Consider the following 27,277-nt stretch of genomic DNA (forward strand, 5'->3'; position numbering starts at 1 on the left):
CATTTGTTCATGTTATGAGTTTTTATTATGGAAATAATTAATAATGTCTAAAAATGTCCTTGAATTATTTCATTTTAATACAGAATCATATACAACTATTGCCTTGCACCCCCTTCAAATTATTTGTCTAGTCTAGTATATTTGTGTCTTGTGGTTTTACTGAGCTAAAAAAACAACAAAACAAAAAAAAGACAAAAGGAAGTAACAAAAGACTGATAAAAGACTGATAAAAAACAGAAGTGACCAATCAGTTCTGAAATGATAAAACAGCAATCAGGCCTATAAAACATACAATTATGTGTGTAGGAAATAAAAAAGAGGGTATCTGTATATAAAGTCTACAGAAAGTCTATGATTTCACCTTGAAACAAATCAAAAAACACTAGTGGCCCCTGGAGGCTACAGTATTCGCAACACAATAATGTCCTTGCACAAATGTATGCCTAACTTATACTAGAAGCAGGTTTCAACACCGAGGGCACTGACCCTGTAAAGAAGAACTTTTAGTCTGCAGGTGACCAAAATCTTAGAACGTCATTCCCTTTTTAAAACAGCATATATTCTTTCATGAAGAAGAAGAACTGATGAAGTGATGAACATCTCTCTGTACCAAATAATAATAGGCTCCTGGGTAGGAAATCTTAAAACCACGTAAACCAACTTTGGAAGGTAAGGCTAAGGCCCAGGATCGTTCTCAATTTTCACCTTAAAGATTCCACTGTGTTCTCTGGAGGTAAAGGTCTAGAAGCTTGAAATAAATACACTCCCAGAGGCAGCAGAAATTAGACCCTTAAGTCTGAACAATGTATAGAGGTGTCAGTTCTGTTGGGGCAGCATACTGTCACAGCCTGACTGGTAGCTGGATGATATCCAAAGCAGAACATCTGGCATCAGTGCAGAATCCACAGTGACTTAACATCCCACCAACTCACAATCAGAAAAAGGAAAAGGTTATGGCAGCATTTTAGGAGAGGTCATTTGCAAAAGGAAATCTACATTGATGTTCATGTTGATAATTATTGTAATTCACTTCAAATACTAGCCATTAGTGCTTTAGTGTTAGGGAAAATGGGGGTTGGTTATTATAAGCTTACTTATCGTTCAGTTGTTGCTGGTTGAAAGGCCCCATCACTTCTGAATAACATCAATATATGTATTCCATCAAAACAGACAGCTGAACACTCTGCCATTCCCTCATTATAAAAGCCTTTACAATAAAGTCTGACCTTAAAGCCTTTGGCACAGAGCAGAATCAGATGTTTAAAAAAACAAAAACACCATGCAATCTGGTTTGATTCACAGGGAAACTATTGTTGATGAATTGCTGACTGTTTTTGTTCCTAATACAGTAATTAGGTGGACACAAAAAGGGCTCGGCTGGTAAATGTGATGGGATAGTGTATTTATTTTTCTGATGCTTTTATTTAACAGCCTCGCTGCTCAACAATCATGAGAGTGGGGTCTGAAATAATTAACGGCATGAGTCAGGTCTGATCAGCATCACTGTCTAAGCAGATGTGAGAAAGCTTCACAGGGCACTGACAGGTCATAGGTGGTTGCTATTTTTATAAATACATTGCTATTTATGCTTATTATGTTTAAGATATTTTTAAAATATTTTAAATTAAAATAAATGCATTTAACAAATCAAAAGTGACAAAAACAAACATGCCCCTCCTTTAAAAATGGATAAAGTAAGAAAAGGAGTTTAACAGTGTATGGATGAATATACACTATTCTTACAGTCATCAGATTCCTGGGACTGAGGGAGGTGGGCAATGATGACACACTGATCATGTGCTGGTCCTACTTTGTTTACCTAAATGTCGTCTGACCTGGACAGCCAGGTTCATTTACCCTTGGGTCACTGAGAGTGAACCTTTCCAAATTACGCAAAATATCTGGGGACTGTGAAGCCAACATGACCAGGTGAGTGTCAGTTAGCATTTATTTGTGCAAAATTATCCTTGAAACTGCTGCCATCACACCTAATCTTGCCCAGTGGGGGCTGTGTGTTTGTCCTATTTTCCCTCATACGTGTCTCGCTGAGTGTGAATATGACAGGGTTATATGGCAGCTTCACCTCCCCCAACTTCCCCCAGACATACCCTGATAACCAGCATGTAGTGTGGAACATCACTGTCTCAGAGGGCCACAGGGTTAAACTCTACTTTACCCACTTCAGCATGGAACCCTCCCACCAGTGTGAATATGACTACATTCAGGTACATGCTAGAGAAACTCCATCTCTCATTATCTGCACTGGACTCTGTAGTTTGCTTACCAAAAGGCTTCTGACCTTGTCAAACCAGGTTTTGGCAGAGGGGAATGAGACCTTGCGGTTCTGTGGTGAGGAAGAGAAGAACTTTGAAAGCACCCCCAGGAACACCGTCATCCTGTCAGCCGGGAACCTCATGTCAGTGGTCTTTAGGAGTGACTATTCTAATGAGGGACGATTCACTGGCTTCCAAGCATTTTACACCTCAGAAGGTGATGTAAAATAGTGATGTTTGTTGCCAGAGGGAAGAAACCTTCACATTTTTGGTGGCTGTAATTACACAGAGCAAAGTGTAATGGACTTTCTAGATAAATAATAGCAGGATCACATCATCATAGGTACATGCAGTTACATTGAAAATATTAATTCAAACTACAAACACAAGACTACTCAATACTACAAACAACATATACAATATAATAATGACAAATCCAAAGCACAATAAACAAATAAAGGACACCATAAATAACTAGAAAAAAAGGAAAATTATTCTTCGAGAGAGCATCTAATTTATATGTATATGTTATTTATATATATTGTATTATATTCATATGTATATATATTTAGGCTTATTCTAGAAACAAAATGTATTACAATGTGAATGGCCAGTTTAAATATGAGTTTTATGTTTCACTGTACTTGAATTCTTACATTTAAAAAAAAATGGCACTTACATCTACCAGATGGTTTTCATTGCAAAGGTTTAGCCATGTGAGCAGCAAATTTGGATGGCCATGTTGCATTGTTGGCCAATATGATCTATCGCTTCAGTCAAGACTGAAATATCTAAAAAAAAACTATTGACTGTAGTGTCATGAAATTTTGCACAGGCATTCATGGTCCCCAGATGATGAATCTAACTTTTTCTCAAACTGTGCCAGCAAGTCAAGATTTTCCCTGTTCAGAGAAATAGTTAAGCAAATTTATACAGACATTATCGGATGATATATCCTAATGACTTTGGTGATCCTCTGACTTTTCCACCATGCCACTGAAAGGTTGACATAAAATTGGATGGATAATCATAAACTTTTCCAACAGATATTCAAAGATCCTTGAGGATAACTTCATATGACCTGGATTGATTGTCTGATGTTTTATCTAATACCTTCATGAGCGATCTAAAATTGCTCACCACCAGTTCATTCATCCTTATGACTCTCATTGTATTTTGTGCTCAGTGCTAATAAGCAAATATTAGGATGCTTACAGTAACTTGATAAATATTAGCTAAACAGCAGCTATGTTAGCTATATCTACTTGCATGGCTGTAGACTTTTAGTCTTGTTTATCTTGTTTGTCCACTTATGTTTGGGATTCTGCTATTGATGACCATAACATTTAAAAAAGCCTGTCTGAACTTTCTATTTGCAATTAATATGTTTTCCATTCAAATTTTTAATTGGATGTAAATGACAAACGTACTAAACTGATCTTTCAACCTCAATGGTTATTAGAGCCAAATAAGATTACATTTTTATCAAGACAAACTACAGTCATTTAGTGTCCACTTAAATTGTAAAACTCATGGTGACATACATGTATACTCTCCTGAAAAATTCATATACCAAGCAAGTCACCGTACATTATCTGACTGAGTCCAGACACAGATTTAGACAAAGAGAATATTCACTTACCACATTACATACTTATTGTGTTTTACTCTCTAACCTCTCTGTCTCCTACAGACATCAATGAATGTCAGTCCAAGGTAGACGGGGAGAGAGTGTGTGATCATTTTTGCCACAATTACATTGGTGGATATTACTGCACGTGCAGACAAGGATACCTTCTCCATGACAACAAAAGATCCTGCACAGGTAAGAGATGTGCAGGCAAAAGCTCAAGAGGCATGTTCATATGCGCTCAATCAAAGTCAGTTGAAAGCTGTATAGTGCGGTGCAGGGTCAAGAGCTTGGCACATAGCATTTGACTGTATATTGATCTCTTTAAATATGGTATATGTTGTTTCTATAGCTTAATACACTTGTGCTCAGCTCCTCACTACCAGACACAGCTCATATTGATGGCCATAAAGCAAGGGACACAAGCAAGCAAGTGCCATTAGTAAGCAGTTGGCTTGAACACATTTTAAAAACCCCACAGCATTTGTTGATTATATAACCAAATAATGTCTGAATCTTTCATTTGGCACAATGTGTTGAGGTGGTTATAAGAACAATTAAAATACAAAATGCTGCTAATTTCAGACTTTATGAGAAGGGTGGATGAAAATTAGATCAGATTTTCTGTGTTGTAAACTTATGATTACACCTAATTATTGGAAGAGAAAGCAATTTGTCCTTTGAAATACTCTTGATATTTCACAGTACAGCAGAACAAATCTTGAAAAAAACAATTTTCAGACATTTCACACAGGGCACATGTTGATTGTGTGCCAGACTGGATTTCATCCTATCAAAGCCGGCCCTCTGCTAGCCAATTTCAGACTGAAAAGGCATACTGATGCATAAAGTAGCTGATCTCTGCCAGCTGGTGTAAGGCAAGGTTAATTACTGTCGATTCCTAAGGGAAAAGCAACTTCAAAATGGCATTAAAAATTGATACCTGTGTGCAGCATTAATAGTGTACTGACATTAGGTAATTAATCACAATTACCAGTTGATGTGACTCAAATTATTATTCTTTGCCAGAGGAGAAGGGTGACAAAACAAATCATGCGATGAATAGGCAAAAATGATGATCTGCCTACAGATTGTACTAATTATATGAATTACAGCAACTCCGCCTCTTTGCCATACTCATTTGTTTTTATCTGTAACATCTGCACACTTGCCCGGGCAAAAATGCACTCTAAATGAATCCCATCATTTATGTAACCAGGACATATCTCAATTGACATGATTTTTTTTCTAACCAAAAAACATTTTCATACGTCTTCACACTTTATAATTTATATTTTATTAAGCAGCTGCAGATAGTTTTCAAATGAACACTGAAGACGGAATATGGACCATATAAAAGTTGGATTTGCTGTAAATGAGTGTGTATCTTCCCAACAGTGCCATGCAACAACCAGGTGTTGACCACACTGTCAGGGGTTCTGACCAGTCCAGGCTACCCGAGCCCCTACCCATCCATGAGTCAGTGTGACCACACCATCCGTCTGCCGGAAGGCTACAGAATAATCCTGGACTTCTTGGAAACCTTTGACATAGAGGGTCATCCGGATGCCCCCTGTCCATACGATACATTGAAGGTTAGTCCTGTGACTTCAGCGCGGCAATCTAACACACGCAAATGATGAATAAGCAATGTATTCCACCTCATGCTTGTGTAGGCAGTCTGTCACTGACTTGTCCTCCTTGGGTGATATATGTAGGGCTCCTGAATATTTATGTTTGGCTGGACATCACTCAGTCAGGTATTTAATGAATCAACATCCCTGTTTTTCCCCCTTTTTTAAGATTTCAACAGCTGGACAAGTGTATGGACCCTTTTGTGGATCAAAGCCACCAGGCCGTATTGACACAGGAAGTTACCAGGTGCACGTTGCATTCAAATCTGACCCCAGTGGTAAAAACAAGGGATGGAAGATTAAGTATACCGGTATTAAGGTTAAATCCTCACTGTAACTTAGACTGATGGGTTTTAGTATTGTGGCAACTAAAGTCACCATTGACACAACCGTCATTTTTGTGATGAGGCTTGGATATTTGTGTCTGACCGTGATGCTAGCAGAAGCACAAGGTATCTTCAAGATATGGTATCAGTTGACATTGTTGTATTTCTCTATTTGGTGAGATGCCACAACAAATCACTATGGGCTCTAAAACCTCACCAGAACAATTATTTTTAACCATTTTTGCAATAATTTAGTTTTCATTATTTTATAACTAGTGGGAATAAAGTAAGACTCAAAATACAATTTGACTTATTAATTCAGACTGTTTTTTGTTTTTTTTGTTTTTTGTTTTACACAGTGTCTTAATTAGAACAAATGTTTGGTTACCATAAAATATAACCTGGGTCTAATATGTGATCAGACAAGCATTTTGATTGAATTCTAGCCAAAGACATAATAATAATTAATTAATTAATTCCCTAAAGTAGTCTGGAAGCAGAATCTTAGAAGCGGTGAATGCTAGTTGTTTAACCTTCATACATAATGCAGCTTGTTCTCAGCAATCCCAGCTCCACTCCTCTATCAAAACAGCCATTAAAGGGTTCTCCAGTCCCATGAAATTACCTCTCATTTGGCACTTTTGCATTCACGCACCAACACTTCCTCCATCTGTGCCACACGAGAGGGGCAAAAGAGCACGCCTGAATGTGTGGATGTGAGAACAAAATGCACTTGTTGATTTTTCTTCCTGGTGCTTTAGCATTAAGCCACTGAAACTTCTCTGTCGACTTATTACTTAAAAAAAGTATGCTAACTTGGACTGCTACATACTTTGTAGTTTTAAATTCACTACTTTAGCAAGGCAAAGAATGTGCTGACCCGTACATCACTTGGCCTAACCCTAACCCTAACCCTTGGCATTTGCAGCCAATCAGAATCATAAGGTCTCTGTTGGATGTGTTCTCTGAAAGCCACCAGACCACATGGAATAAGGGTTGTTTCTAGCATGAAATGCCCAGACAGTCCTCGAGGCAACTGTGTGCTTGCAGAGCAAACCTACAGTTTTTACCTTACACTGTTGACTCATAATCTAATCCACCAAGACACAGTGACAGATGAGGGCACTATTGACTGCTCCCATATCCCGCTCACTTCTCACTGTTCAGCCTAGTTGGAGCCAATTCCACAGGAATTACGCACACCATGAAATCCATTAACCAACTGTTGGAAAATATCTAGCAGCAGCATGCTGCCAATAGGCTTACAGTTTATATGCCTCATCACTACATTGTCAAAAAGCCTGCATCCCATGTAAACTTACTATATGTAAAGAACTATGACAGAATGTTCACCCTGTCAAAAAATCTACTTGGTATTGCATACTAGTAGTAATACTATTTCTGCCTTTGAAAATGCACACACTTTTTAAAAAAAAATCATTATTTTATGGTATCTTAAATCTTTTCAGAGCACCAAACTTCAAGTCTCTAACTCATGTTCTATATCACAGCTCAGCTTTTGATTAAGTCTTGAGAGGAAGGAGACTTGGGAAAAGTATTACATTGACGTATTTGTTGATGAAAGTTTGTACTGTCACCTCTCAGCGAGAGGGTTCTGGGTTCGAACCCACTGGCCAGCTGGGGCCTTTCTGTGTGCACGTTCTCCCTGTGCATGCGTGGGTTCACTCCGGGTGCTCCGGCTTCCTCCCACAGACCAAAAAGATGCAGGTTAGGTTAATTGGTGATTCTGTATTGCCTGTAGGTGTGAATGGTTGCCTGTCTCTATACTACATGTTAATGTGTGATTGACTGGTGACCGGCCCAGGGTGTTTCCCGCCTCTCTCCCAATGTCAGCTGAGACTAGCTGCAGCTCCTCTTTGACCCTCAAGATAAGCAGTAAAGAAAATGGATGGATGGATCTGTCAATGAGATTGTGCATGAGGCTACATGAATTTCAATCATAAATAAAGTGGGACACAACAAGCACTTTCAAAACTTTGAGGGGTGAGTTTATTTAAAAAAATATCCCTCATATCACCATTCAATATGTGTATAAAAAGGTACATTTGTTATGCAGGTTTAAACAAAATACAACATATGAATTTGTTGGGAATCTCACACTAGAAGATCTAAATGATTGCTCCACTCCTCTGTGTATCTAAAACTCAAGTGCAAGCTCACAGTGACATCTCAATCTCACCACAACACACAAAAAAGATGATCCTTCTGCAAATTCCAATCCACCATCATTTGTATTCTTTGTTCATCAGATAGATGATGACAGGCATGACAAAGACTATCTTGTATATGACGAATGAGTCACACACACTTGCACCCATTGTAAACTGTCTTACATTACACATCCTCCAGACTGCTATGTAACTTCTATAATAGTATATAACGCATAGTCTTAAATATTGATTCTATGTAACTCAAAGATGAAGCTTTTCACATTTTTGCCTATAATGTTGACCAGACGTGTTCGGTGAGGCTTCCTTGTATGAAGAGATAAACATCTTATCTTGACTCTTCATTATTCAAATTAAAATAAATCTGTCTCCTCCACACAAATACATTTATGTACTTGTGTAAAGTTAACCTTTACACAGATATACTGATGTCAGCCATTGCATATATCTCAGAAAAAACATCTGTCTGCACCCCATTACTCAAAAGCAGTGCTGTTTGTTTCTTTGTTTTTGTGCGATGGGTGGAGAGTTCCTGCGCTCATTGTGGTTTAAAGGGGTATTTCTATAATTAATTCTTCCATGTAGAGATTTCCTTAATGGTCCCACATCAGGTAATGATGACATTTCACACTGAGGTACACATCATTTAAGGCTATGGCTAAGTCAATAGTATAATAATAAAGATTTTTATGCTTACTGATTAACCACCAAACGTATACATTTTCCAGGCCAGACTATAAGAAAACCTCTCTAAAAAAATATTTTAGAGTGTTCGTCACAAGTAAGACATTTCCTGACATTATGAGTCTGCAAGCAGACTTTAAAACTAGGTTTAAAAAAAAAAAAGAAAAAAAAAAAAAAAGAAAAAAAAAAGAAAAGTAAAAACTATGGACACAGTGTAACACATGGAAACAGTAGTGTGAAAATATAATTAGTTTCTTTATGCAGGAGATGACAAGATGACACAAAATAAGAACACACTGCTATGCCTCCTATACTGAAGGACTGTGTCATTCACTCCCTATATAATAGACATTCAATATTTGACTCAATAATAAACAACAAATTGAGATTTCAGACACATACTAATCATCTGCATGTAGAGTTGTACAACTGTAATTTTCCCATCAGTAAAATCTAGCACGTTGTAATGTGGGATTGTCAGGGGAAAATAGTGCACATGCTGCAGACATTGCTTTTTTGTTCCAGTCATGGAATTGTTGGTGGCATTAGTGGATAAATGTACACACGCAGGACTGGGACACTCAAATAAAATAGCGGAGAGTAAATATAGTGCACAATTTTGTAATTATTGCCAGCAGATACAAAATTATCCACAAGGTTTCCAGCTAGAGTTTATTCCTTACAGTTATATTCCTTAAAGTTGTGAAATAAAATGCAGTGCATAACGTCTGTTTTAATTGGCAGTGTTTGAGGGGCAGCAAGCAGTAAGACAATAATATCTTCACCAATACCAAAAACCTTACGTATCCGGGGTTATTTTCACAGCATGGCACTCATCAAAATAAGAAGCCAGTAGAAAGTTGTTTCCAGTGGTTAAAGTGAAATGTCTTTGATAAACATGACTTGTGCAAATCACTGTTGCCTCCTCTTGGGGCAAAAGCATTCAAGTGGTTTACAAGTTGATGCAAAGATGATGCAAAGAGGATGCAGATGTCAACATCATCAGCATTCACGTGCTGCATAATCATGGATATTATTGGTCACACAGGGTGAATCATATTCTACTGACCCTGAGGCAGGCGGTGTGAATTCTTATCAGTCTCTGCTCGGGTGAAGCCTCGGCCTAGTTGCACCGGCCTTAGGCTGGCGTTTCTTCTCCCTCCTCCTCTGCACTTTTTTCACTGGAGTGCTGGCTGCTGTCTGGCTGTGTGATGCTTCTGATGGACTGCAAGGCCTGAACCTGCTGGAGACGTCTGGTCAGCTCGGCTTCGCAGGCTTGAACCAGCGCCGATGTTCTAGCTCCGTCCCAACCCAGTACCTGCTCCATAGCTTCCACCCCTCTGGTCACTACCATCTGAAGACACATGGGAAAGAGAAATGTGAATATGTATTGAAAACCAGTGAAGACAAATTAATTCTGCGAGTCCAATAAGACAAGGCTCATCTTTCCAGACAGACCCTGATTGTGGGTGTAATTTCATTTCTTTCCCCCTGATATCAGAAGCTGTCCACGTGGCATCTGTAAATGACATGTTTTTGGATATTGAAGGAAAGTAATTATATGTACATCTCGTATGTTTTATTAGAAAGCAGTATCAATGAAAACAGGGAACAACGTCACACTAACCCCGAGCCACATCATTTTTATGAAGACAATGTTTTGATCCTACTAAGATCTTCATCAGGTCAGAATGTTTGTTGCAGCTGTCTCTGTAGCACCTTTAAATGGCATATTTTTGGATATTTACATCTAGAGCTGCAACAATTAGTCGATTGATCAATTAGCTGCCAACTATTTAATTTTTACTGTGATCGATTAATAGTTTTGAGTCATTTTGTGAGAAAAAGAAATCTCTGATTCCAGTTTATCAAATGTGAAAATTTTCTGTGATGATATACTAAATATCTTGGGTAGTGGACTGTTGGCCTAGACAAAAAGAAAGACATTTGAGAACAACAACTTGCGCTTTAAGAAACCGTTATTGACATTTTTCACAATTTTCTGACATTTTATAGATGAATGAAAATAATCCTATAGTTGCAGTCCTATTTACATCATGAAATGACAGTGCAATCCTTTCAGACAGCCCTATAATAAATCATGTAGATTTAACTCTATGGTCATTTTTGAGGCTGTACTTAGTGGTGTTGGCATATTGGACTATGTTATATTCAAAGGTGCTTCAAATATTTTCTTTTCTTTGTGTATGTATATAAGAGTACACACAATTTTGCACCTGTAATTTAGCTATAATCAATGTCCTCTGAATTATATAAAGACATTATATCACTATTTTGGTCTGGATGTGTTGTGACAGGACTTGCATTTTTATGTAATTGCTAATTAAAGACTTGATATATTACAGCAAAAGCCTTGCGCCAGAATATAAATGTGATGAGAATATAATGCGGTATAGGACAGCTGAAGAGTGGCCCCACATTGTTGTTACATGTAAATGCAGGTTTGCTCAGGTCACTCTAAAATCTTCACTATAAACCATTAAAAAAGTTCTAAGAAAGACTGTGACATCAGAGGCATTTGCAATTATATACAGTAGAAGTGTATAATTATAAAGTAAAATAAAGCATAAAATTTGGAGTATTTTTATCTGCAGAAGTCTTGTCGTAGTGTGGATCAGTGGTTCGAGTGGGCTACCTGCAAATCTTCAGTTGAGAGCCTGGTCTCTGGGCTTGTTTTGCCTTTCAAGACCATCAGTGTTCTGGACATGAATCCAGACGCTGCGTCCACCTCTATCCCGTCCAGCATGTCCACATCTCCAGCGCCTGACACATAACACACAAACAGGTTCTCACTTAGGATCATTTGTTGTATGACAGTAAATCTGTAATAGGTGGGTTTATTCAGCAGCAACAAGGGCTCCACCTGGTGACCAAAAAGCATAAGCACAGCTCTGCCCTCATCTACAGTACCACAGAAAAGAGACAGATTACTGGCTTATTAACATGTTTTAGCACTGAAATGTAAAATAACATTCATATTCTGCCCTTTACTCATAAAAAAACAATATAGATATTTATGAGTTCATATTATTTTTTCCCTCAAATGTTCTTTCAGCCAATTAATGTGTTATAAGCAAAGACACTGTCTCTGACCCATGTCTGAAGAACATCTGGTTTTTGGGTCATTGCCTCCCTGGAGGGCTACACAATCATAGGATAATATAGTCTTGATTATTTTTCTGGGTGTTGTATTCATGCTTATTGATCACAGCTATTCATTCTAATTTATTCTTAGGACAGAGGAAGAGATTTGAGCACTGTAAAAAAAACACTGAAAGATATTACTCCAAATCTAAATCAAAACAATATAAATTAATACTACTATTTTTCTAAAGAACAAGTGTTGCTGTGGGATTCTCTGTAGAGTTTCTTTATATAAAACTAAAAGGACTTTATAACCAAGGAGTAGCCACTTATCACATTGTTTTACTGTGTCAGAAAGCAACAGTATAGACTATGAAACCCCTTACAAGTATGCCAAATCTTTATTTATATCACCGGTAAATATTTCCAAACAGTAAAACCAAAAACCTCCACATAATAATATGGCCTTACCTCCCTGGCTGGGCTGACTTGGCTCTTCTTGCTGCCTATCCTTTTTCTCCACAGCTTTGAGGTATAGCTGGAGCAGCTCCTTGGACTGCCTCTCCTCCTCCCTGCGGTCCAAAACCCTCTGCAATGTCTCCTGGAGGTCTTCTGCCTTCTTCACTTGGAAACCCAGAGCAGAGGCGAGCTCATGGCATGGGGCATCCACTAAGGTCTGGAACAGCAGGTGACACAAATTATACTTAAAGCAACAATATACAACTTTGAGAACACTATAGCTATATGGTGTCTCAAAGTCAAAGTAACAACAAATAATGGGACAAAAGAAGGAATGAATACACAGTGAAGTGAAAAATATAGCGAGGAAGGCCTTTTCAAAAATGGTAAATATACTTTGGTTTTTATAAAATGAAGTTTCCTGTGTTACTTTCTGCTTTTTCAGTGTCTGTAGTGGTCTTATGTACGACAGTTACCTCAGACACACCAATGGAAGTTTCAGCTGACCCAGGTCATAGTGGTGAAATGAGGAAAATATTTTACAAATTGGACTCTTTCCATATTATTTAATTGTACCAGTGCAGCTGGGATAGGTGTGGCGGTGGATAATGTTGGTACCTGTAAGTCTGCCTCAGACATGAGGATGATGCTGGCCAGGTCCTGTTTCAGCTGCTGAGCCAAGTCCCACCATGGTCCTACAGCACTGGAGGAGTCCACAGCATCAGTCTCCAGCAACACAGAATCCCTGGCCATCCAGGCAGTACCACCATCAACTTTTAAAAAAGAAAAATGAAAAGCAGATGAGTATAAAACACAGGGCTGTGCATTTCACTGCTTAAATGATAAGAATCAGACTTTAGACAAACCTCAGACACAAGTAAACCTACTTACTCCTGCGAACTGGAGACCATGTGTCTCTTTCATGCAGCAGCATGAACTTTGTGTTTAACGGTAAACACAAAAAGTAGGCCTCGTCCTCCACTATTGTCCCATCGTCTTCTAGGACCACTTTGACCGTGTCAGTGGAAGTGAACCCAAGAAACTCACACCCTGTCAAAAGAACAGAGAAACAACAAACTTTACAGATCTTATGTGAACAGGTATCCTTTATAATGAGTGCCACAGAGACTTTAGCTATGTTTCAGAACAAAACTATCAGGACAGACAGTCTCAAATGGCATATAAACTACTGTAAATATTTTAGGCAGTCTTAACACACACCAGCTAATTGTCAGCCCGCTCAAGCAAATTCCGATGACTTCTGTACTTCAAACAAGTCCATCCATTTTAGCTGTCACCTCCTCTTTCATCACAGTTGTTCCTGTTAGTCAAACACTACACTGATGTGAGTATTTCTTATTCCCTATGCCACCTTAAACTTCAGCATGCCTTTTAAAATTATATATATTTTATATCAATTATAAATCCATATTTCAGTATTGTATCTGGTTGTTTTTAAAGTTCTGCCTTTGTTAGTTATCTGAAACTTTAATACTATTTCTGAATTCACAAACAAAAATGGAAAAGTGGAACTATAACAGCTGAATGCCATTGAACCCTGAAAGCATGATTATGGTTGTAATTACACAACTACTGTAGTTATAATCACCACCAGCTTCAACAGAGCCTACGATACCTTTCATTTTTACATTCTATTTACATTGTGTATATACTCTTTGAAGATGAAGAAAAATTAAGGTACATTAATCGTTAATGTCTAACAACACTTTATAACTTTTTAGTAAAGTAAAAAAAAAAAGGTTTTCAATTTGACATAATTCCAGTCATTGTATCATCTGCAGCTACATGACTTTAAAATACATCTATATTTCTGGGATGTTATAATGGTTTTATTGTTTAAAACAGTGGTTCTGAAGTGGAGTCTCAGGACCCCCAGGGGTTGTTGAGGGAATTTCACAGCGAAAAGCCAAACATTTATTTCAACAATAATTGCATCCATAACTACCACAATAATATTATTTATGACTATTTTGATCATGGATTTCATACACTTATTCACGTTTTTGATTGATAAAACATCTAAAAGTAAACATCTTATAAAATGGTGCTCCGTGGTCTAATTTGTGTCAGTTTAGGGAGTCTTTGACATGAAAAGTTAAAAGTTTGAGAACCACAACTCCTCTCCAAGAGTGCAATGATTTGGGCAACGCCTGCTGACTAGCATTCAAGGAATGAGCAGGACAGGTGGGAGGTCTACACTGACATTTCATGTTTAGCTCCTGCAAGTATGGACACGATGAAACTGTTGCTTCGCACAGCTCGACCAGGATTAGATTAAACTGTGCAGCAAAATCACCACTATTACTGTAGTCCTGGCTCACATTGGTGCTGAACACATCATATCATCAAAACGACGTTAACATGAATGGGTTTCACTTTCACAAAAAACCATGTAGCACCATTGTCTTTACTAAAACACACATACCAGTGCCAAAGATAACCGGTTAATAGGGGATCAGGGGATCAAAATATCAAAAACTTCCAATGTCAGTTTTGTGTTACGCGTTCTATTTGTTCTCAAGCTTTGCAGATACGTTTACAAGTCAATAATGTCTCACCTTTTATCTTCAGCTCATCGAGGGAAGGAACCACTAGCCCATACGACTTCTGTCGTGTGAAATTACACACTTTACACGGTTTCCTATCTGTCATTCTGAAAACAAATGTCTTTTTCTAATTCTTGTTTTCTTAGACACTATTTATCGACAGCAGCTGTCGCTCACTCTCTCGCCTTTAGCAGTTTCGAATACGGAACCGCCGTGGTGGCGCTAAGGACTCTGGGATATGTAGTTTTGTATTTTAGAGAAATGTTACTGCATTTTAAAAAGACAGAACTCTTTTGGTGCCATTAATTATGTATTATCAACTGAAGCCAATGCGGAACAAGTCAACTAAACATGTAATACCACATATGGCCACTAGTTGATTCAAAATAAACGTTATATTTGTTAATTTATTTAACTTTAGATTTTCGTCCATTTTCGAGAAGGAACATTGATTATGCATTCCTAAAGAAATAGAAGCAGCTTTAAACAATAGCGAAGCTTCAGTAAGGCCTACTATTACTACTACTACTAATATTAATAATAATGATAATACATTTATTGATAAGAATCAATTGCATTTTAATAATAATAATAATAAATTGCTCATTTGTTTGGAAATAGACACCATGGAAGCACCTGAAACAAAAGCACTGTAAGGCTACATTAGTGATGTTTTGTAGAGGACACCACAAGTTTTCTAAATTATTGAAGCATGGGTCTTTAAACAACAATCAGGTTTCCATATGAACAATGAAAGAGGTAATTCCTCCAGTTCATACTGGCTAGATCTCTTTCACATGCACTTTTCATTGTAAGTGATGGGAAACAAAATCTGCATTGTGTCCACTCGACACATTATGTGGAAAAATGCATTCAAAAGTTGTTCTGAAGCTCACAGGGGGCTTCAGCAGTCTGAGCTAGATCATATCAAGTGGATATCTGCCATCAAAGCATCATATTCCCCCTTTGTGTTTTCTCAGACAGTGTTTCCTTGTTGAGCTAAGTATAGTAACAAAAAAGGGGCTTTGGCACTAAAAAGTGTTTAACGTTGAAAGATACACTTGCTTTGAATGATTTGGACTGCTGAAGGTTCATATTAGCTTCAGATCAACTTTTAAATACATGTTTGCACAGAAGGCGGTCTGTGGATTTTGTCCCCCATCACTTACATCCTCAGTGCACTATGAAGGGCTCTTCTAATGGTCAGTATGAACAGGAGAAATTATTACAGCAAAAAAAACCCCAAAACGTGTCAATTTTCATTTGGGCACCTGACTGTTTTTTTAAGGCAGACTTGAAAAAATGTGAACCTGCCTTCAAATATGTTTTACACTTAATACGTTTATTATTATTGTATTAATTATTATATTCCGCTGATATTGTACTTGCTCCAAGTACAATGAACTCAGTAATGTTTGTTCACTGCCCCTCAGTGTTGTTTAGTCTTCAGAAAAGCAATCGAGCGTGATGCACTCGAGAAGACTGTAAGCAAACGAGGGATAGGAAGATGGCATCCACCGACCATCCTGATCCACCAACACAGGTCTACATTTACGAAACTATGGCAATTACGTCGTTGTGTCCAGACATGACAGTGAACTCTGATAATGTGCTTATAGTTCGTGACCCTCAAATGACCACCATTTGTGCCAGTTAGCCCGTGTTTAGCCAGAGAAGGTTAGCATGCTCGCTAACTAGCATGCTAGCTAGCTCTTGAGCCGCTTTAAAAGTTGCCTCTGGGACATGGCCGTGTTGACAGTGGATGCGAAGGGCCAGGCTGACGTTATTGTGCTTTCCCACTTGTTGGCGAAACTTACGTGGCTTGCTTAATTTACCCCTGCTAGTTATTTGCCATGACCAAGTGCACGTCCATCCATCTGGCCGTGTAGCTCTGCCTCTGTCTTAATATGTGCATTTAATGATAAGATGCAGAAAGGTCACTGTTAGCCAAACAAGCCCTGGTGGTTTGTGCAAGGCTCTTTGCGGTCATTGTGCTGGTTTAAGTAGCTGACTAGCTGCATTGATCGTTGCAAGGAACATATGTTATTGGAAAGTTGTGGCTCATACATTTCTCCAGGGACAATTTCAATAATAAGCAGTTGCTGCACGGGATAAAATGTGCATATTATTAGTGCAGAAGTGGCACAGTCAAAGGAATAGTTTATGTCCACAGATGTAAATCCATAGACCAGTGGAGCAGGAAAGACATTGGATTAAGGATTTTCATGCATGCTAACATTCATAAAACTATTACTTATAAACAACTAAAGAATTTGCAACAGACATCCTTAAATACCTAGGTCCTATGCCCATTAGTCTAGGTCATATCTTGCTATTTCCGATATTACATAGAATTACACTCATTGGCCTCTTTATTAAGTACACCTGTGCAATCTAATTCAATCCAATACAACATTTCTGCTATAGATTCTATATTTATTAAACTTATACATTTGCAGTTTTTGCTGATATTGTCAGAAAGGTGATACTACTGCTTTATGTTTATTATGAAGGTCATAGTGGGTGATGGTGATGTATTAGGGTGCATTATATTGAATGGTGTTCTTAATATTTTGTAGACTCCGTTTACATACATGAGGGGGGCAAAATATTAGGTACACCAGTCAGTATAATTCACCTCAGTATGCCACCAGTACTTAGTATGACCTCAGTAATAATCATAAAGTAGAATTATCACCTTTTTGACAAAATCAACAAAAACAGAAAATGTATAAACTTCATAAAAGTAGAAATTATGGTAGGGCTGTTGTGTTGAATGTGAATTAGATTGCACAGGTGTACCTAATGAAGTGGCCGGTGACTTTATATGAGGCAGAGGAAGGCTAGACAAATGAAATGTAAAAGGCTGATTAACCCTACATTTACATAATGCACCTATCTTATGTAAATTAATCCAATTATTCAGGAATTGTTAATGTTAGAGAATGTATTGTGCTCTACAACAATGTCAGGCTGATTAGTTGGTTTGCTTTTGAAAAAAAAAAGAAGGAAGATCTGTAAGATTTTATCTTTTTATTGTGCTTTGCTTCATCAGCATCAGTCTGTTGTGGTAATGCTTTATTTCAGAAGTCCTTTGTTTTAAACAAACTTCCTGGATAATTTCTGGTCAATTTGCAGGTATTTAAATGTTAATTCTTTTGGACATTTTACAGAAATGGTGGTGAAATCAGGTAAAAATTCTGAGAAATATGGAGTGTTAAGTTGGTTAAGTTGAACAGATTTTTTTTTTTTTTTAGAAACCACCTAATATACTGTTAATTTATAATTTAACAATCAAAACTACACACTGAAAAATATGCTTTTTGTCTGTTAAAGAAATGTTAAGAATCTAATGTATTAAGCATTTATGCAAAAAAAGCACTACTACTGGTTGCACCAACTGCTCTTTAAAATGGCCTAAAAACTGTTAAATATATGCACATTTATCAAAACATGTCCAGCAAAGTTGGATACAATTATAAGGCATGTTACCCCTTTGTAGAAATATATTTTCTCACTTTAAATAAAACTGCTGCCTTAAACAACCACAGCCTCGATCATCCAGTAGATGGCACTCTTATACAAGTGTTTGTTTATCTCCTCAGCCTGGACTTCCACCTGGGGATGATGCAGCGGCTCCCCCCAGAGAGTCACTGGTAAGGATTCAGTATTTAATACAAATTACTTGACAATGTGGACTAAAGTCACAAAAGAATTTCATGTCTATTTGATGTAAGCTAAGTGCGTATGAGAAAGAGAAGGCGGGTTCGATATTTAATTTAAACTCATGTAATCAAGAAATCCATGTTTTGACGAGTTCTTTCTCATTAATGGTTGAAATAGATTTAAAATATTGATAATTATGTTACATGCCGTGATTCCTAACCATGTACTATCAATTCACCAGAGAATGTAATTTTTTAAAGACTAAAGCAGCTGATTTTAAATGTCAGCCCTCCTTGTTCTGACAGAGTGTTGAACAATTCAGCTGCTGTAGTATTTAGAAGGAAAATCTGCATACTCTTGGCAATTGATGATGCATAGTTATGAACACTGAGCTTGTTTTTTATGATCTTGTGACTTAAATATAGTTGTTATCATCATGTTTTGTTTTTTTTGTAATCGACAAATCTAATCTTGGTTAATCACACACATTACCCAGATAGATCAAGTAAGAAAGGCTTCTAATTAGCATCCAGTCATACAACCACAACACTGATGATGTCCCCAAGCCCATAATGAGAGAGTTCTTCAAGTTTCCTGTCTTTGGAGAGTAAAAAGCACACAGAAACGTCTATTTTAGCAGTCATAATGGTTTCGCTGTTGCTTTAATCATTTTTTGCATAAAACTTTCACCAAACACTTTTGTGGCCCTTCATTTAGGTCATTGATTTTCAGTCTGGTTCATGACTGAGTGTTTTTAATTGTTTTGCGGATAGTTGGTCATCCCCAACAGAAAAATTATAAACATGCTTTTGTCAAATATAGACCATGTCTTAGTCACATCCTGATCCCTGCAAACCTCCCTGCTACCCACAACTAAAAATTACTCATTTATAAAGTTGTAGTTTGTGGTAAAAGACTATTTTAATGTCACAGCGTGTGTAAATATTTCGTCTCTGATTCAGTACAATAATGTAGTTATAAAGCTTTTGTGTATCAATTGAATAAAGTTTTTGCTAATTCCGGGTTCCCAGAGTGGAGTATTTCAGTAAAGTAGCTCTGAAAAAAATTTAGTTTCAAGTAGCCTGCTATGCAAACTGTAGTCTTCATAAGTAGTTCAGCCAAGTAATGACAATAAACATCAGTTGCTTTCTAATAATGTGTAAAGTAAAGTGTTCATATGGCATGCGTGGCCCAACTGATGACAACGATTATAACCAGGAACATCTCATTGGCCAGTGGGATGGAACACATCACATATACATTGACTGTCCTTGTATGGGCACAGCATCCAGGTTAGAGGAGTTCTGTGTTGTTCAGCCTACATGTCTCAATGTCATTCACCACCATTCACTCTTCATCCTCCCCCCATCATCCCTGCATGCCAAGGCTAATTTAATCCTGGGGTTATTGATTGTGGGAGCATTCTCCCAGGCTTTCTTTCAATTTACTTCAATTTCATCATCCCACTGCGCTTCAAGACTGCCTCCTCAAAAAGGGAAGAAATTCTTGTTATGAGGGTCCTGATTCGAGACTGGTTGACAAGTCCCCCCCCACCACCACCTTCACTTCCAGCCCCTTTTCTCCTTTCTCTTTTTGATGAGCTGCTCTTTCCCAGTTAAGTGGATTATTACAGTAGGGATAATTCTTGTCACATGGCATTATTTGGATGAGGTGAATAATTGAAATTTGTGTCTGAAAGGATTTTATCTGGATGAGAGGAAAGGGAGTGCTGGCAGGGTTGGGAGGGCAAAGAGAGACAGGGAAGGTGGGGGGGGGGGGGGGGGGGGGAGAGAGAAAGAGCACATACACGTTTGTATAACATTTATGTGCACATGTGCATGTCAGACAAGCCAGTGTGTCAGGCTGGGGACACCAGTCATGTTAAGAGGTTCTGACTCACCTCGCCCAGATCAGCAGGCCCTGGCACACTGCACAGTGTGGGCTTTCCTCTGTGGCAAGAGGGCCCAGCTCAGGGGCCAGTGCCACAGCCTCTGCCACCATCCAGGCCAGAGGGGCAGGTCTGGACCTGCAGTTAGATATATTTAAAAAAGGGTGGGAGAGACTGTGTGAGTGTGTGTTCCATGTTTGACTGGTATACCAGTCGCTGCCAGCCGCTGCTGTTGCCTCTGGCACTGCTCTTTGCTGGCTCTCACCCCGGCTTGCCTCGTCTCCATCTACAACCCCCTCCTCCCACCCCTCCCACCTTCCACTCATCGGTGCCATGGCCATTATCCCTGCCAGTCTCTTGCTGGTGTCTCCCTAGTATTTGTGCTCTCTCTCTGCAGTGACACCCTGTGCTCACTACTCGTCTCCTCCTATCACTCTGTTCTTATTGCCTTCAAATCCACCCAACAATAATTATATTTGTACAAATCCCTTTGATCACACAATAAGTAAAAAGTAGAGTCAGATCTGAAATTGATATAATATCTACAGTAAATTATAGTATGACACTAGATATGGGATTAGATTGAAAAGAAGCATTATAGTTAAAGTAATTCAGCTTTTTTCCACCTTATTTGACTGTTATGAGATAATTAAAAAATGAATACCTGCGTGGCCTTCATATCCACGTTTTAATATTTTGTCTATCTCATCTGGACACACATCAGTTTGTATGGAGCAAATAATAAAAAAAGCTAATTGTGCATGTGCTGATATCAAGTCTCTAGAGTGAGTTTGTCTCTGGTTTTGTCTCAACAGCTATCATAAAAAAAAGAAATAACCTCTGCCAATTAATGAGAAACTTTTTGTTGCTGCTGTAATGGGGGGGGGGGCTCATGATTTAGATGTGCAGCTGATCTACAGGAAAGTTGACCCCTCACCAAATAGGATTATAATTGTTTTGGGTTACCCTGGTAGAAATAAATTGTTTAGTCGTTTAACGCTTATCAGTCCCGAATGAAAAAGTATACGTTTGTGTGTAGGGATGCAAGCGTGCCGTTTATGTGAGCAGGAGATGCATCTGTACCATCTGCATCTGTACACTCATCTGTATCCACCTCTGTGTGTGGATGTGGGCATATATAAATGTAAACGGGGTCTGAGTTTGTGTGTTTAGGTTTGGGGGTTTTCGCACAGCAGTGGGAGGGCGGTAATGGGAGGGGAAAAAGAATCGTATGAAGAACATCCCGGTCTCACAGCAACTTCAAAAGCTCCCCTTCCCCAGGATATTAAGCAACTATGATGAAAAATTTAGCAAGCGTTAAATAAGCTGCTTTGAAGTGATCTGTTTTGGCTCAGCAGTCTCCAAATTTCCGTAGCCCCTCTGCAATAGCCATCATACTATAGAGAGGGGGAGAGGTAAAAAGGAACAGCGTATTAAGTGCAGGAGTTGTGGGGGTCCTGGTTGGATGGCACCACCACCGCTACTGTACCCTTTTGTCTCTCTCTGCATCATTTCTCCTTATTTCACCTCTCCCTCTCCCTGACAGCTTTTCTGCTGATCTCCGTGAATCGCAGGCAGACAGATGTTGCTCATATGTTAGCTCTGAAAAGGGATTTCTTTTTTTCTTTTCTTTTTTTCACTTAAGCGTGGGTGTAACAGAAATGTAACACAGTTGTGATACCAGGAAGTCAGAGGTTACTCTCGGGCCTTGACTCAGTTTTTTTTGTTGCCCTGAACTATTTTCCCCCTGGAACATGTGCTTGTGGAAAGATATGTCTTTTTAATACCGATCTATCCTATGTGTGTGTGTGTGTGTGTGTGTGTGTGTGTGTGTGTGTGTGTGTGTGTGTGTGTGTGTGTGTGTGTGTGTGTGTGTGTGTGTGTGTGTGTGTGATGTCTTCACAGGATTATATGACTTGCACAATTTGAAAAAAACTTGAAACCGAATATATATATTAAATGATTTGAACCTTTTTCCTTTTCACCCTCATAAAGCAAAAATAACAAGAAGTTAATCTCTTATTTGATCATTCATATTTCAATTCATTTCACATTCATCACTTTTAAAACCATTATTTTAATTTTTGAGGACTCCAGGTTTCAACACGCTCCGAATTAATTATTGGGGCAGAATAAGAAATGGGCGCCAGTAATGAGTCTGGTATGGTAACTCCATTCTGTCAAGAAACTAGGCTACCATTTAGTTAGTCAAGGGAGCCTTCTCTCATATTTTCCTTTTTTCCTCTTTGCTCATTACTTTAATTGTAATTGTAATCCTTTATTGGAGCTGTCTGCAGTAAAGGAGAGTTATGGTCCAAGTGGGGGCACGAGCCATAGAGATATTTCATGATTATTGGAGAAGACGGTCACTAGGTGGCAGCCACTAGTTCGGCCTCGCTGTAATTACTGGGTGGGAAGTGATGGTGAGAAGTGTGTTTTTGTGTGTGTGTGTGTATGTGTGTATGCGAGGGTGTATGAGGAGAGATTTCTCAGATTTAGATTCCTTGAAAGAGAAAAGTCTGATCACCTGCCATCTTACAGTCAATAGATTCTGTATCCTGTCACATTGACTGTAAACATGTTTCACGCTCTGCAGCAACACAGAACAATGGCATGTGAGGAGACCATTCATCTTCTTATTTTTATGGTTACTTTTTAAAAAGTAAACTCATTTTGAATGTTACCTGAAAACTGCAAGTGCACAGTGGGGCCTTATATGGAGCGATTTAAAATGAAATGGCATCTCTCTGACTTTATTTTTTCTGACCGAAGGTGTGAAACAGTTGCAGACCACAGTTTGTTTCAGTGGTCGAACTGAAATTTTCTCATTGTAAAGCATAAAAGCTCAGTTCTCTATTTCTCAGCGCAGCGTTCATTGTGCATCATGCGCTGTTTGTTTCGGTGGTTAATGATACAGGAAGGGCCCTCCATTTTATTGTTGCTGTGTTGCACTTTCTTTTTTTTTCCCCCTCCTCGCTCAACCCGGCAGCCAGCCTCCTTAGAGGACTCTGTATGAATTCTCACTGTCATGTCCAAGGACGAGTGGCGCAGGGTCAGCTAATTGCTTTTATGATTATGATTTCACGTCAGATTTATCGTGCATGCTCGGAGCACATCTTCCAGGTCCTGCCGACGTTGCTGGCTTTGGATGGGGGAATATGAGTTTACAGCTTCTGGCTGTGACTTCTTGTTTAAGTGCAGGTCACACTTTTTGACTCATTAGAGTTGAACGCAGGGGGTGATTCACACAAGCTTTTCCTGTAAAAGCTTCTGATTTCTATGTCAGTGACTGTAGTTGTTTTTCTCACATTTGGCCACAAAAGATTATTTCTTCACTTTGTCTTCAACATGTGCTAAAGTTTGGAGGTCATGAGTGAGGAATGACACAGACAAGGATTTTTGGTTTTTCTGTCGTTTGAACTTTTTATGAGCCATAAATCTCTCGTCTTCGTTTCTGTTTGCAGATGAAATCATTATGCTTATTCCCGTCATAGTATGCCAGAATTATCAGTTGACTTTTTGATGTTGGTGACTCTTTTTTCGGATAGTTCCACCCACCTCTTTGAAAATCATGAGCACAGATGAGTCCAACCCATTTTATACAATTTATTTATTTTGTGGTTTCTTCTTTATGTGCTGAGCTGGACTTAGATCTGCATTGCCGACACAGGCAATAGCCTTTTTTTTATCTTGACGTTTTTGATGAGAGCATTGAAATTCCTTTAATTCAGTGTAAAGTTTATATGAAGAGTGTATATGAAGTAGAAGCTGTTGTCACTTTCTGTCAATAATTCACATATTGTATGTAGATGGCGCTTCATGTCATGACCCGCAGCGCTTGATTTGTTGCAGTTTTTGACCTCGCTCTGACCTTCCTGGCTGGGCCGCAGTGTGACTAGTGACAGATGCAGCCTGGGAATATGGTTTGGATAGTATTCCAATGCTCAGAAGAATGTTGAAGCTAGTTTTACGCAAAGTTCATTTTGGCGACATGCAAAGTCTGTGATTAAGTTGAATTCAATAGACTTTAATGAATGCTTAGGACTTTATTTGTAGGGTTTTCATCTCAGCAAGCATATTAATGTAAGCATCATGGTAACAGAGCTGTAATTTCCTATTCTCCCACAATTTGGTGAACTGTCATAATATGTTTACTTAAGAAATGATAGAAATACGACACCAGTTTAATTACAGCGTAGCCATTTTGCCTCAATATACTTGGGAAATTGGCCTTATTGAGCTGAGCTTCCTTTATACTCTATTCTGCTTTGTAATTACTTCAGCTTGATTTATCATCTTTTCTTTGTGTTTATGGTTGTAAACTGCTCGAGTGAGTAACTTGGTCTGAGAGTGGCTTGTCTCCTTGCAGCGAGGCTGGAAATCTCCCGATGAATCTGAGATGTCTCCGCTGTCAAGACTGCTCACATCGCTCTCAGCCTCCAATGTCACTTTCAAGGCATAATTACACAAGTTGTGTTGATTAGTATGAGAAGCAATTACGCTGGCTTTCCGCCGTAAATGGAGAATGTGATGGCTCTTGATTGACAGGAAGCATCCTAGCTTTAATAAGTAAATGACTATGGTAATTCAGGTGCTGAGACCCTTTGATTTGTCAGCATCTTTCTATTTTTTGTGCTGTCCTCTGATTTTAATGAACATGAATTTGATTGAATCCCCATTCATTTCCCCCTGTCCCTGCACCGTCTGTCTGTCTGTATGTCTGAATGTCTGTGTCTCTCTACGTCGTGACCAGTAAGCACTCTCACGTGGGAGCCACATGCTTAATGCTTTCAGAGCTGAGACCATCCTAAAACAATCCTGCTGCTGATGCAGAATTCTGCTTTTTCCCCCTGAATTAATCCAGTGTATTAAAATCATTTAAAAAAAAAAAATAAACGAACCCTCTGCAATTTTGATACACCATTCAAAATGCTTTTTAGCATATCATGCTTTCACAAGTATGGAAATCAGAGGAAAATTATTTGTAATTGACACTTTGGGGAACATTTTTTTCTCCTTTTATCTGGCTTCCCAGTAAGTTATTAGCTGTTAATTTGTCGGCAAGCTCCCCTACAGCGCCAGATATTTGTTCAAATGCTGGGATCCCCTTAGTGCATATGTAACTACACTTCTGAAAATGCTGCCCTGTCTAATTATGTAATATAATACTGCCTTTTAGGCAAGTTTATTTTAATTGAATAATATTAGTTCTAGCTAAGGGTAAGCTATTAAAACAGCAATACTTAAAAGAGCTCTCTATGCTATATAAAATACACAGTGGTCTACTGTAAAATGCATCAAAGATAACATCTGCAGTTTGCGCATTTTATAAATAGAACAGGCTTATAAATCTAAAGCTTTTATACAAAGATCTGTGTATTTTAGATATTTGAATTAGGGCCAAACATTTAAATAATGCTGAAATTTGATTGGTCCAGCCTCTCAAACTCATATTTCTTTCTTTGTTAACCACAGTTGGCCTAATCAAGTAATTCCCTGTTTGTCTTAGTAACCCCCTATAGAGTCATACATGCATAAATATAATAAAATAATTTGCTCTTGCACTCCCTAGCCCAGCTGTAATTTATATGGATTGAATGAGTGCTGCATTGTGGAAAAGCACGAGTGGACCAAATGCTCGTTTGTCACCTCTAATAAATGTTGGAATGTAAATTATGAAGTTATGCTTCAGATGTAAATGCACTTTATTCCAGTCCTTTAATGTAAACAGCCCAATCCAATACATTAAGGGGTGGGGGGAGGGTAAAAGGGGGTTTTGACTTGGAATTTTGACTGTTTTCACAATCAATAATAAACACAAAAGAGCCTAGATGGGGAACGTTATAACATATCTGAAGTCGCGTTCATAAATTATTGCATGAAAGCAGGCTTGTATACCAAAAATGTAAATACATTAATGTTATTAATAATGTAGTGACTAATAGTTCTATCAAGACTGTAATAGCAGTTTAATGGAATATGACAGCAAGAATGTATTACACTTCTTACATTTAGATGGGACCTCACATGACATTTATCAGGGATTTCTGAAACCATTTTTTTGATTATTTTGTTAAGTTAATTGCTTCTTTTCCCCCCAACGTCTTCTCTGGTAGAGGGGCAAAAACTGGTAATGGATATTAATTAATATGTGTCGGTTTTCTTGGTTTGATTAAAAATAATGAAAGCAAAATGCTAATGGGATTTCAGAGTTTCTCAGTGTGTGGCGCCCTGAGATTGTGGCTTTATCTGGGCAATCTGAAAAAAAGAGATAGTGGACTATACTCTCTTGGCTAAAATGAAAGTGAAAAAAAAAGCAGAAACTGAGATGAATTATCTTAAAACCCACTCAAAATAGAGCAACTATTGCAGACTAATTAGCCTAACTTTAGAAGTATGATACAGCTGTGTATTGACAGTAAACCGTCAAATTTTCCGTGTGTAATAATGAAAAGTTGAGCCATGCTCAGAATTGGTCTCCTCCTCTCAGCATGACGTTATCTTCACCTGCAACTGAACAAAGTTTTTTCTCTGAATGAAAGAAACACTTGAATCATATCTGACAAGTTGCTGTCTTGGCAGGTTGTTTTCCCCAGCTACTGCGATGTGTTTCTGATATATGGTTCTTTGCCAGAATCACAGTGTATGGACTTGTTTTTTAGAAAGGTTACGAAGTTCAGATACGTTTTTTTCTCAAGGGTTTTCTTTTTTTTGTGCCTTTCATTTAAATTGAAGCGTCCTCATGCATCTTTAAAATTGAGCCACACTTGACTTGGCACAGGTTTTAGCATCCTTCATCTATAGTCCACTACAGTCAGCATGAAGAAACCGTTGCCAAGACTTCTTTGTGTCTGTG

At 38.3% G+C, this 27,277-nt stretch overlaps 4 protein-coding genes across 7 annotated transcripts in view; 3 read left to right on the forward strand and 1 right to left on the reverse strand.

Annotated features, from left to right (window-relative positions):
• exosc10 (exosome component 10) overlaps positions 1–27,277 on the forward strand; it is a 161,907-nt gene that overhangs the window by 47,198 nt on the left and 87,432 nt on the right. The window lies entirely within an intron of this gene.
• masp2 (MBL associated serine protease 2) lies at positions 1,841–8,937 on the forward strand. The gene is made up of 6 exons (XM_062427620.1): positions 1,841–1,929; positions 2,003–2,225; positions 2,313–2,490; positions 3,967–4,098; positions 5,302–5,498; positions 5,707–8,937. The coding sequence occupies exons 1-6, from the start codon at positions 1,922–1,924 to the stop codon at positions 5,872–5,874; spliced, it is 906 nt and encodes a 301-aa protein (XP_062283604.1). The 5' UTR covers positions 1,841–1,921; the 3' UTR covers positions 5,875–8,937.
• dffa (DNA fragmentation factor, alpha polypeptide) lies at positions 9,076–15,047 on the reverse strand. Of its 2 annotated transcripts, none has more exons than XM_062427617.1 (6): positions 14,880–15,047; positions 13,192–13,350; positions 12,919–13,073; positions 12,313–12,517; positions 11,393–11,520; positions 9,076–10,090 (listed from the first exon to the last, which is right to left on the reverse strand). In XM_062427617.1, exons 1-6 carry the CDS (start codon positions 14,971–14,973, stop codon positions 9,875–9,877), a joined length of 957 nt encoding a protein of 318 aa, XP_062283601.1. In that variant the 5' UTR covers positions 14,974–15,047; the 3' UTR covers positions 9,076–9,874. The 2 variants fall into 2 exon arrangements, with proteins under 2 accessions (XP_062283601.1, XP_062283602.1); XM_062427618.1 differs by having other exon boundaries at positions 9,952–10,255.
• Positions 16,327–27,277, forward strand: part of pex14 (peroxisomal biogenesis factor 14) — a 46,051-nt gene continuing 35,100 nt past the window's right edge. For 2 of the 3 annotated variants that reach the window (XM_062427615.1, XM_062427616.1), the window contains exons 1-2: positions 16,346–16,410; positions 18,473–18,523. In XM_062427615.1, coding sequence (XP_062283599.1) covers positions 16,375–16,410; positions 18,473–18,523 — 87 coding nt within the window. In that variant the 5' untranslated portion in view covers positions 16,346–16,374. Of the gene's footprint in view, positions 16,411–18,472; positions 18,524–27,277 lie in introns of all 3 variants that reach the window. The other variant, XM_062427614.1, reaches the window with a different exon arrangement.

The sequence above is a fragment of the Scomber scombrus genome, chromosome 10 (genome assembly GCF_963691925.1).
Source record: "Scomber scombrus chromosome 10, fScoSco1.1, whole genome shotgun sequence".
Lineage (NCBI taxonomy): Eukaryota > Metazoa > Chordata > Actinopteri > Scombriformes > Scombridae > Scomber > Scomber scombrus.